Source organism: Lepus europaeus, chromosome 18 (assembly GCF_033115175.1).
Source record: "Lepus europaeus isolate LE1 chromosome 18, mLepTim1.pri, whole genome shotgun sequence".
Classification (NCBI taxonomy): Eukaryota; Metazoa; Chordata; class Mammalia; order Lagomorpha; family Leporidae; genus Lepus; species Lepus europaeus.
The window spans coordinates 61,419,041-61,430,569 of NC_084844.1; the positions used below are offsets into that span (position 1 = coordinate 61,419,041).

Here is an 11,529-nt window from a genome sequence, read left to right on the forward strand (position 1 = left end):
CTGCTGCTTTTCACCATCTTTTTAAATGTGCTTCATTTCTCTCTGGCAGGTTTCATAGGAATCCTGGTTGTTCCTTTCTTTCTTCTTCTTCTTTTTTTTTTTAAAGATTATTTATTTGACTAAGTCAGACAGAGTGAGGGAGAAAAAGAGAGAGAGCTCTTCCATCCTCTGGCTCACTCCCTAATGGCTGTAAAGGCTGGAGCTGGACCAGTCCAAAGCCAGGAGTGAGCAGTCAGGAGCTTTTCCTGGGTCTCTCACATGGGTGCAGAGGCCCAGGCACTTGGACCATCTTCTACTACTTTCCCAGGCCAAAGCAGGGAGCTGGATTGGAAGAGGAGCAGCCGGGACTAGAACCAGTGCCCATATGGGATGCCAGCACCGCAGGTGGAGGCTTAGCCTACTATGCCACAGCACCGGTCCCAGTTGTTCTTTTTCTCTATCCCTGTGCCCCACAGCAGGTCCCAGAGGCTTTGGAGTCTAACAGCCCTGGGTTAAAATCCTAACTCTTCTCCTGCCTCCTGGCTTCAGACTGGCACAGCCCCAGGCATTGAGGACAATTGGGGAGTGATGGGAAGGCCTCTCTTTTTCTCTCTCTCTCTCTGCCTCTGCTCTTTCTGTGTAACTCTGACTTTCAAATAAATAAATCTTTTGGATGTGTGACTTTGGGCAGGTCACCCCCATGCCTTGAGCCATGTATCTTTATCTGTCAAATAATGATAAAGGCATTTGCTCAAATGGATTGCTGGGATACGTGATACAATAATTTTAAATGCTTGACATAGAGCCTGGCACAAAGTAGGAAAATCCCGAATGGCAGTGGCTGCTGCCACTGCCCATTGGTTTTGGTTTTAAAAAGATTTGTTTATTTACTTTAAAGGCAGAGTTATATATATATATATATATATATATATATATATATATATATATATATACATATATATATACACACAGAGAGATAGATACACACACACACACACACACATATATATATATATAGAGAGAGAGAGAGAGAGAGGTTTTCCATCCACTGTTTCACTCCCCAGTTGGCTGCAATGGCCAGAGCTGAGCCAATCCAAAGCCAGGAGCCAGAAGCTTCTTCTGGGTCTCCCACATGGGAGCAGGGGCCCAAGGACTTGGACCATCTTCTACTGCTTTCCCAGGCCATAGCAGAGAGCTGGATGAGAAGTGGAGCAGCTGGGACTTGAACCGGCACCCATATGGGAGGCCTGCACTGCAGGCGCCAGCTTGACCCACTATGCCACAGCGCTGGCCTCTGCGCATTGTATTTAATACCATTTCATCCTATATTTTAGACTCAGGAATATTGGTAGCTTGATGAAGTGTTTCTCACTCCCAGTGACAAACTTTGGACAGTGACTTGGGAGGTATTAAGATCCAGATATTCTGACCACCCCCAAGACCCTCTGAGCCCGACCAGAGGAAGTGGGTCCTCTGTGAGCTGGAGGTCTAGTCCCCCTCAGTTGACTGGTTCTCAGTGATCTAGGGGAGAGAAAGCACCAGAACACCTGGTATTTGATTTAAAAGTCTACGCCTTGAAGATGTGTTTTCCTGTTCTCAGACTGCTGTTATGGAGGAAGAGAGGTGAGAGTCCTTGCCGGTGCTGTGTGCACGCTGCCCCTGTGGAGGGCTTGACTCCCTCCGAGGCTTCTAGAAGCGGTCCTGCTTCTTGCCTGTGGCCCCTGTTACTGCATATAGTAAATATTTGACATTTTAATTTCTCGCCACCTAGCTCGAATTGCTTATGAATATCACACCCATGAGTGTAAGAAATTAATTATTTTATAAACACCACTGAGGTGGCAATATCAGAAAACAGGACTTGCAGGTGACAGAGACGGGACGGTCACTCTGTGTTTTCCACGGGGGCTTTGCTCTCTTCACCTTCTGCCGAGGACTCTGGAGAGGGCGTCTCGTCAGTGGAGCCCTCGCTGAGCTCCCTGTGAGAAGAGAGCAGAGCAAGGCTTCCCCTCCTGCTGCTCTCCCCACCTCCCCAAGCTCCGTACGGTGAAGTGGTCCTGTCACGTACCCTGCGTCCTTGTCCAAAAGCTCTTCCTTTACAGAAGGCTCCTTGTCTGGGGGCAAGTCCTCGGCTTTCTTGCGTGTGCCACCGAAAGGACTGAGCAGACGCCTCAGCCAGAGTGGCCACCTCAGCCAGAAAAAGCCCTAGGAAAAAGACATGTGAATTGCGCATTTTCCCTGCTGTCTCTCTCCACACACTGCATCCTCCTCCCATTTACCTGAGTCTCATCTTCTGAACACTTTTTAGGCTCTCGTTTGTAAAAGCTCCTTGGGGAAAAACACACACAAGACCATTAGGGACTAGTGCCATTGTTCACTTCTCACAGTGTGCCTCTCCAGTCTTCCTGGGATGACACATGCACCTCAGCCATCACTGCAGTGAGCACTCACTACAAGCCGGGGTCTCAGACGCAATTCCCAGGGCACTGGGCTTCCAGGGGCCCTCTGTACGCACAGACCTGCAGTGTCTCTGGGGGAGACCTTTGTCTGTCGTCAGTCCCAGTGCCTTTCTTAGCCAAGTATGCTTGCACAATGGACACACTGCACCACCACCCCGGGCAGAAGTATTTTCTCTCTCCAGAGGCATTTGACACCTGCCCCTTTAGGATTGAGCCTCACAAGCATCATTCACTGGGGTGTAGGGAGAACATGCTTGTGTTTCCATAGCTGCTCTAGTCCCCTATAAATTGAATCCTATGAAGCAATGCCCAAGTCCAATAGCAACGTTACCCAGCTCATAGATTTTTCTCGCTGCAGGGTGTCTGTCACTGATGGAAGATGGAGTTGTGAAACCACTTTAAAGGACAAAACCAGCGTGGAAATACAAGGTACCCTTTTTGAATAGGAATAAAACAGAAAAAGAGTGCATTGTTTCAGCATCTGCTTGTGTCTACAGAGTGTGTTGGTATTGATTTGCAATAGAAATTGTAGCACACAGCCCAAGCTCACTATGACCAAGGGAGAAGTCCCTGGCTGGGGAGGAACCATCCTCTCTGTGATACTCACTGGCAGTGTGACTATGGGACTAGTATTGTCCCTTTCTCCTTGTATCCTTACCATAACAGGGAGAGACAAAAGGTCTGAGAAGGTGTAAATAAAAGGCATAGGCAGCGGGGGTCTGGAAACCAGTAAGTTGAGAAGGTAAGTTTTCCAGCCACCTCATATGTTTTACTCTCTAGCAGCCTTGAGGGCGACGGTCCCCCTTCCCCCTGTGTGATATGACTTTCCATAGCCCTTCTTCTGAGCCTCTGGGAAGGCCTCTGGACTGGCCAGATGCCCACCAGCAGCAGGAACAGCACAGCCAAAGCCCCTCCCTAGCTGCTGTGTCTCAGAAGGACCCCTGACAACACATGTCTTCATGCTGGTCCTGTCTCCCCAGCCATGGCTGAGGACCAGATTTGCTGGAATCAGGCAAAACAGTCTGATGGGTAGTCTTCTGCCTCTGGCAACGTCCTCATTCTAAAATGAGCAGGTTTAAATAGAGGAGTCTCAGTACTCCTCTAATTCTAAAATTCCTTCTGACCACAGTGGAGTTAAGTTGGAAATCAACAACTCAACAATCTCTAGAATATATGCAAACACATGGAGAGCAAACAACATACTCCTGAATGAACAATGGTTATGAAAGAAATCAAAAGAGAAATCAAAAAAATTTTGGAAACAAATAAGACAACAATACAAGACATCAAACTTATGGATTACAGCAAAAGCAGTGTTAAGAGGCAAGTTTATAGCCATTGGTGCCTAAATCAAGGCACTTGAAAGACACCAAATAAATGAGCTGTCAATGCATCTCAAGGACCTAGAGAAACAACAGCAAACCAAGCCCAAAACTAGTAAGAGAAAAGAAATAATTAAAATTGAGAAGAAATAAACAAAATTAAAACCAAAAAACAATACAATAATCAGCCAAATGAAAAGCAGTTTTTTTGAAAAAAAATAAATGAATTTGACACACCATTGGCTCAACTACCCAAAAAAGGGGAGAAGAACCAAATCAATAAAATTAGAAAAAAGAATCAGCACATCTTGAAGTAGACACGTCTTTCTGTAGATATGCTGATGCTCTCAGTCAGGTGTGACTGGAGGCTGATAGACTGGGAAACCCTTTGGTCATCACACACCTTTTCTCTTCTCTACTATGTGTTGACTTTGGTGTTTCTCTCTTGGATAGCTGTATTTTAAGAATAGTTACCACACCTTTATGTCTCAGAGGAGGGGGAATGCCTCTCTACGGTGTCACAGAATGGTGACAAATCTTACAAAATGCCTAAGCCCAGGGCGGCTGGAATAGTCAAGGAAGGCAAATAAGAGAGTTTGAGTTAGGCAAAGGCACAGGCAAAAGTAGGAATGGGCATGGTGGGACTGGTTCATGGTCATGGGCTGCTTTGGCTAGAGTGGATAGTTGCTGCAATAGTGGAGAAAGTGAAAAGGTTGGATTGGTAGGGTCAAGTAATGGTTGTCAGATCATTAAATCACTCTTGCCTGTTGTGAAAAGCTGTTATGTAATTGAACAGGTGGTAAACAGGCAAGCTCCAGGGAGGGAACACATCTTAGAGCAGCTTGATGCAGGAATCAGCTGCAGTGCATCAGCTGAACTTATTTAGATGAAGTCTTAGACATTGGAGCAGTACATAGATCTAAAGTTTCTGTAAGATAATACATTTGTCTTTTGGCTGCATCCATTCTCCCAAGGGCAGTGACAGTTCTTCGAGGGTGGAGAGTATATAATCTCTTATCGTTTCAGCAATGAGGAAAGAAATCAGTGGTAGAAGAGAGAGTCTAGTGAGTACATCAAGTCCCTGACATAATTTTGGATAACTTCTACCACTTTACTCTGGCCTTCTTGCACTTCACCTCTCCAAATGTCCAGTCCCTTGTTATCTCAGTTCCAGTTGCACAGAGATTTCCCATGAGTGGGGTTCCATTAAAAATCTGTGGAATGTGCTTTTCAAGGAAAAGAATAAAGCACATCTCAGTATTTTTTTAATTAATGAATATAAATTTCCAAAGTACAGCTTATGGATTACAATGGGTTCCCCCCCATAACTTCCATAACTTCCTTCCCACCTGCAACCCTCCCCTTTCCCACTCGCTCTCCTCTTCCATTCACATCAAGATTCATTTTCAATTCTCTCCACATACAGAAAATCAGTTTAGTATATATAAAGATTTCAACAGTTTGCCCTCACATAGCAACACAAAGTGAAAAAATACTGTTGGAGTACTAGTTATAGCATTAAATAACGGTGTACAGCACATTAATGACAGACATCCTGCATGATATTTTTTTTAAAAAGAATGATTAATTTTCTAAGCAATTTCCAATTTAACAAACAAGGGTTTTTTTCTCATTTTCAATTATCTTTATATACAGGACATCGATTCAGTATATACTAAGTAAAGATTTCATCAGTTTGCACCCGCACATAAACGCAAAGTTTAAAAATACTATTTCAGTACTAGCTATATAATAACTTCACCTTGGACAACCCATTAAGGACAGATCCCACATGGGACATAAGTACACAGTGACTCTTTATGTTGATTTAACAATTTAACACTCTTGTTTATGGCGTCAGTAATCTCCCTAGGCTCTAGTCATGAGTTGCCGAGTCTATGAAAGCCTTTAGGGTTCGCAGACTTCGATCTTATTCCGACAGGGTCATAGTCAAAGTGGAAGTTCTCTCCTCCCTTCAGAGAAAGGTAGCTCCTACCTTGATGGCCCCATTCTTTCATTGGGATCACACTCGCTGAGATCCTTCATTTAGGTCTTCTTCTTCTTTTTTTTCAGAGTGTCTTGGCTTTCCATGCCTACCATGCTGTCATGGGCTATTCAGCCATATCCGAATGCCTTAAGGACTGATTCTGAGTGCTATTTAGGACATCTGTCATTCTATGAGTCTGCTGTGTCTCCCCCTTCCCATGTTGGATCCTTCTCTCCCTTTTTTTGTTTTATCAGTTAGAATTAGCAGACATTAGTCTTGTTTGTGTGATCCCTTTGACTTTTAGATCTATCAGTGTGATGAATTGTGAACTGAAATTGATCAACTGGACTAGTGAGATGGCATTGGTACATGCCACCTTGATGGGATTGTATTGGAATCCCCTGGCACGTTTCTAACTCCATCATTTGGGGCAAGTCTGATTGAGCATGTCCCCAATTGTGCATCTCCTCCCTCTCTTTTTCTCATTCTTATATTTAACCAGGATCACTTTTCAGTTAAAATTTAAACACTTAAGAATAATTGTGTGTTAATTACAGAGTTCAACCACTAGTACTAGAACAAAAAAAATACTAAAATGGATAAAGTATTACATTGTACATCAACAGTCAGCACCATAGCTGATCAAGTCACTGTTGCTCATAGTGTCCATTTCACTTCCGCAGGTTTCCCCTTTGGTGCTCAGTTAGTTGTCACCAGTCAGGGAAAACAAATGATATTTGTTTCTTTGGGACTGGCTTAATTCACTCAGCATGATGTTTTCCAGATTGCTCCATCTTGTTGCAAATGACCGGGTTTCAATGTTTTTGACTGCTGTATAGTATTCTATGGAGTACATGTCCCATAATTTCTTTATCCAGTCTACTGTTGATGGGCATTTGGGTTGATTCCAGGTCTTAGCTATTGTGAATTGAGCTGCAATAAACATTAATGTGCAGATGGCTTTTTTGTTTGCCAATTTAATTTCCTTTGGGTAAATTCCAAGGAGTGGGATGGCTGGGTTGCATGGTAGGGTTATATTCAGGTTTCTGAGGAATCTCCAGACTGACTTCCATAGTGGCTGAACCAGTTTGCATTCCCAACATTGGTTTAGTGTCCCTTTTTTTCTCACATCTTCTCCAGCATCTATTGTTGGTAGATTTCTGAATGTGAGCCATTCTACCGGGGTGAGGTGAACCTCATTGTGCTTTTGATTTGCATTTCCCTGATTGCTAGTGATCTCGAACATTTCTTCATGTGTCTGTTGGCCATTTGGATTTCCTCTTTGGAAAGATGTCTGTTGATGTCTTTGGCCCATCTCTTAAGTGGGTTGTTTGTTTTGATGTTGTGGAGTTTCTTGATTTCTTTGTAGATTCTGGTTATCAACCCTTTATCTGTTGCGTAGTTTGCAAATATTTTTTCCCATTCTGTCGGTTGCCTCTTCACTTTCCTGACTGTTTCTTTTGCAGTACAGAAACTTCTCAGTTTGATGCAATCCCAAATGTTAATTTTGGCTTTGACTGCCTGTGCTCCTGGGGTATTTTCCAAGAAGTCTTTACCTGCGCCTGTATCTTGCAGGGTTTCTCCAATGCTCTCTAATAATTTGTACATCTCAGTCTTGGTGACTGAAGAGGAAGGTCAGCTTGTGGTACGTGGAAAGTGGCTTTGATGTTCAGTCTGTGGATTCCAAATGTACTACAAAGGAAGAATGCACTCTGGAAATCTGAACAAGTCATCCTTACCTCAATGAGACAGAAGATGATAACCAGCATCGTGACCACTGCCGTCACATATATTGCCACGATGAGCTTGTTGTGATAGCCGTGTTCTTGAGCTCCTTTTGTGAGCTAAGAAAGAGCACAGTTTCAAAAGACAGAATAAAGAGCTGGGAAATATGCATGCTAAATATTCAGAACCCCATTCTTCCGGGTGAATGGCATAAAATATCTTAAAAGACCATACAAAATCTACTGTATTATGTATAATCTTGGTATTACTCATTTTCCTCTACAGCGTGTTAGGTCTGCCTCCTTCCCTAAAGGAACAAAGTGTCACCGTCTTGGCAAAACTTACATTACTGAGACAAAATCTGGACTGGGAGCCCCTGGTCTTCCCGCGTGGGGTCTCCTAAGTGATGGAAAGGTGCAGGTCTCCTGTCCTCACCTTACTCAACTCCTGCTCTTTCTGTCCCCTTGGGGCTTCTGTACTCTCATTGATATAGGTCTCAGTCCTCCACTGCTCTGTATCCCATTCTTCCTTGGCTATCTTTTCTTCCTGCTGCTCACTGAGGAGCTTCATCAGGATACCTGTTTTGGAGATGAGTTTGGCACAGGGCAGTTGCACCTGGGCCTCAGAGCAGTCCATTTTCAGAGTGCGGATGACGTGAGAAATGAGCCTTCTCATGTCAGTGTTGGGGATGAGGGGCCGTAGCTGCTGATTCAGCTGAATTTCAAACTGTTCCCCCTGGGAAAGCATCACGGGGTAGGTGAAACCTGAAGGCATGGTGGGGGCTTCAGTGCCCTCGCTGGGGTATTCCCACTGTGTTTCCTTGGTTTGGTCCACAGTCGGCATTAGGTTGAACTCGGTCCCAGCAGAATCTGTAGCTGAAGGATCTATGTGCATTTGGTCTCCAGGGAGCGTTTCTTCAGGCCCAGTGGTGTTTTCTGTCAAAACGATTTCTTCGAAAACATGCCCTCCAGAATGGTTTTCCTCCCTAGTGTCGGCTATAGAAGGTTCTCTCAGAGAAGGACTTCCCTGAGAATGCAGGTCTCCGGAGGATGAGAAAGCCTCCCCGGAGGGGGTACTTATGAGACTCCGCAGTGCAGGGAAGGGAGGCCTATTCAAAGCCATCCACCTGTTGAGGGAATTTTTCCTTCTGAACATTTGACTCAGTTTGGCCTTGGGGGTTCGGAGGGCCAGGTGAGAGCGAGTTTTATGGAAGCGGTAATTTTGTCTGGAATGCGAGATTGGTTTCCCTGCCGCCTTATTTTTGGCTCTAGCATTGGCATCTTCTAAGACAAAAATGGTGTAGGTTAAGTCTTTTCCTTTGTTTTTGATCTGAGAGAGAGATTTTGCAGGGAAGGTAGAAGACCTGCCCAGGATGCGTTTCTTCAGGAAAGAGGAGGCTGCAGCCCCATGTTCCTTTGTGAGCAAGGGCTCCGTGTGCAAGGAGTTTCCGACCAACTCCCTGGGCCTCTGAGCCACTTGAAGCTCCTTCAGCTCCCTGGAGCCTGCTCTCCCAAGCCTTCTTCCCCCGATGCTCTCCGCAAAAGGCCAGGTGCCCTTTCTCCTCCCGAGTCTCTTCCTCATCTCCTGGAGGTGCCTTTTCCGTAAGCCCTTTGGCCCCTTGATGACTTTGTTCACTCTCTGTAGCCTGTACCCCACACTTGGCATGGTTGCCAGGCTGTTCTCCTGTGATGGGGCAGTTTCTGATTTCTTTAGGAGGATTTGAGGGTTAAATTGAGGACCTAACAGGATAGGCTGCATAAGCATGGCTTTTTCTTCCTTCTTAACCTCATCAATTTTTTCTTGAATTTCTTCATCCAACAAATTCTCTAGGAAATAGAGCTTTCTCAACTTATTTCTGTAAGGATGAGAGGGCCTTCTTATGTGGGTTTACACGTAGCTCAGGGACTTATCTCTCTCTTGCACATTTGAAAAAAGCAGTTTAATGAATGGTAATAATGTTGATTCTACATTTTGTAGATTTTCGTCTGAGAAATAAGGCAATAGATAATTCAGTGCACTAATAACGTCACTTTCATCGTTGAAGTCCGGCTGTTCACTCATGTGGCTTGGGAAGTCCACGCTGTTTCTCTCTGATACTGGGTTCTCTGGCTCAATAGTCAGCTCCTTGCTGGTGTTGTTCTTCCGGGTTTGCAATATCTTCATGAATGCCCCCTTTGGGTTCCCTATGGATGCTTCTTCAACTGTCAAAAAAAGAAGAGGCTGCTTTTTGGTACAGAAGACTGATGGGACAGCTTTATGTCAGTCCACAGCCCTACACTCTGATCAATTAAATTAGGAGTCAAATCCAATATTTGGGGTACCATTGAGACTTTAGAGAGAAAAGTAAAGCCAAACTCAAACCTACGAAATGGCAACAAAAAAGGAGAAAAAGATATTTTTGAGAGTGGCATTCAGAAGAGTTCGCAGTGTTAAAAAGCAGTAACTATGATCAGTATTATTTCATTGGTTTCCAGTGACCAACCACTCCAGGCTTAAAATAAGGCTGGAAGACAAATTGCCCCACCCAGCTGCCCCTTGTGTGGCTCTGCCCCTGCTTCTCAGCCACATCATTCCACAGTCCTGCCTCATGCTGAGGGAGCACAGGGCTTCCTGCCTCCTTCCCTCCCTCCCTGCCTGCCTCCCTCTGGCCCTGTGTTCTTGCTGCCATCACAGGTGTCCATGGCAAAAGATAGTCATGTAAGGGGAGTGAGGGCAGAGATGGTCAAGCCAAGGGGCCTTGCTCCTCACCTCAATGTGTTCTTGCCCACCTATGTAAAGGGAGATTAACAATGCTTGTCCTTCTCACCTCTTGAGATGAAGGGAATAATATAGTTGGTAGGAAACTATTCTGGAAGGTGAGCAACACTGTGTAGATGGGGATACAGTTATCACTGTGCTAATGCCTCAGATCCCTGACTGAGATCTGAATTCAAGCTGTCTAAGGAAGAAAGCAGTCACATTTTCGAAGTCCTGACATCAGTGGTAATAACCCTCATATGCAGAAAGATACTTAAAAGTACCCGAGTGTTCTGTGGATAGAAAAGCGTGAGACTCAGAGCAGGTTCAGAGTTGGACAGTCTACAAGTGCATGGAGGAGCCTTCCAACTTCATCAGAGGAGCCAGGCAGCCATTTCTGGTTATGGAACCAGAAACTCCCAGGCTCCAAATAAAACAGCATCACTTGTACTCTTTTATACAAGTGCAAAAACAAACAAACGGCAGTGAGCAGTGTAGACCTGTTCTATAAGACAGAGGGCCCTTGAGGCCCAACACCTACAAAACCAGTTTATAGACTGTGTGCAAATGAGTTATCATTGAAAAGCAAAGCACCCAAGAGCACAGAACACCACATGTGTGGTCCCAACATTACTTCCTTCCCCTTCCATCTCTTTTTCATGATCATTAGTGCACATGTAGGTTACATTATTAAATTACATAGTGGTAATTGGGAACCTGACTTTTAGCAAGGGAGTAGTGTAGCAATTTAGGGAGTTTAGATCTGAATGAATGAATAAAAATTCAGCAATTAATTACATTGTTACTTTAAACTTGACCCTCAAATTTTAAAATAGGAAATTTAAAACAAAAAAAATTTTTAAAAAGATCATCAGGTAGTTCCGACTCACAGCAATGTGTGGTATTTTCCAGGCATTCATTGTCACAGTGAAGCATGACAGTCTTGCAGACAACCTCGATAGTATGTTTAAATTGGCAGAGGCAGCAGGCCATATGGCTAGGTAAGAGCCTAAGAATAGAAACAGAGAAATAAGTTACCTGTAAAGGGGTTCCTTGGGTGGGCCAAACAGGTGAGCCAAGGTGCCAGCAAAGGTGTTCTTGACGCATGTGGCCAGGACATTTGGGTAGGAGCCTGGTGGCCAATTGTTGGTCTTGAATATGAGAATTAAGAAGGAGGTAGAGGTGGCCAAAGGAGGCATAGGCATGGAAGTGGGTGTGGTATGCCCAAAATAAAGTCAACAGGGTGAGCATTGGGTGCCATGGATCTGTAGTTTGACTCAGGGGTGTCTCCTTCCAGTTCACAAGTCTCACTGTGGGTTGG

General features: G+C 44.6%; 1 protein-coding gene across 1 annotated transcript; it reads right to left on the reverse strand.

Annotated features, from left to right (window-relative positions):
• Positions 1 to 3,207: 3,207 nt before the first annotated feature.
• LOC133746888 (leucine-rich repeat-containing protein 37A3-like) lies at positions 3,208 to 9,635 on the reverse strand. The gene is made up of 4 exons (XM_062175126.1): positions 9,441 to 9,635; positions 7,908 to 8,207; positions 7,487 to 7,591; positions 3,208 to 3,498 (listed from the first exon to the last, which is right to left on the reverse strand). Exons 1-4 carry the CDS (start codon positions 9,633 to 9,635, stop codon positions 3,208 to 3,210), a joined length of 891 nt encoding a protein of 296 aa, XP_062031110.1.
• Positions 9,636 to 11,529: the final 1,894 nt, after the last annotated feature.

Coding starts and splice junctions, on each gene's coding strand:
- LOC133746888 (XM_062175126.1), bottom strand. CDS start 9,635: ATGAAGATATTGCAAACCCGGAAGAACAACACCAGCAAGGAGCTGACT. Junction 8,208..9,440: donor CAGACGAAAATCTACAAAAT/GTAGAATCAACA, acceptor ATGCTTTCCCAG/GGGGAACAGTTTGAAATTCA. Junction 7,592..7,907: donor AAGAGCAGGAGTTGAGTAAG/GTGAGGACAGGA, acceptor GCTCTTTCTTAG/CTCACAAAAGGAGCTCAAGA.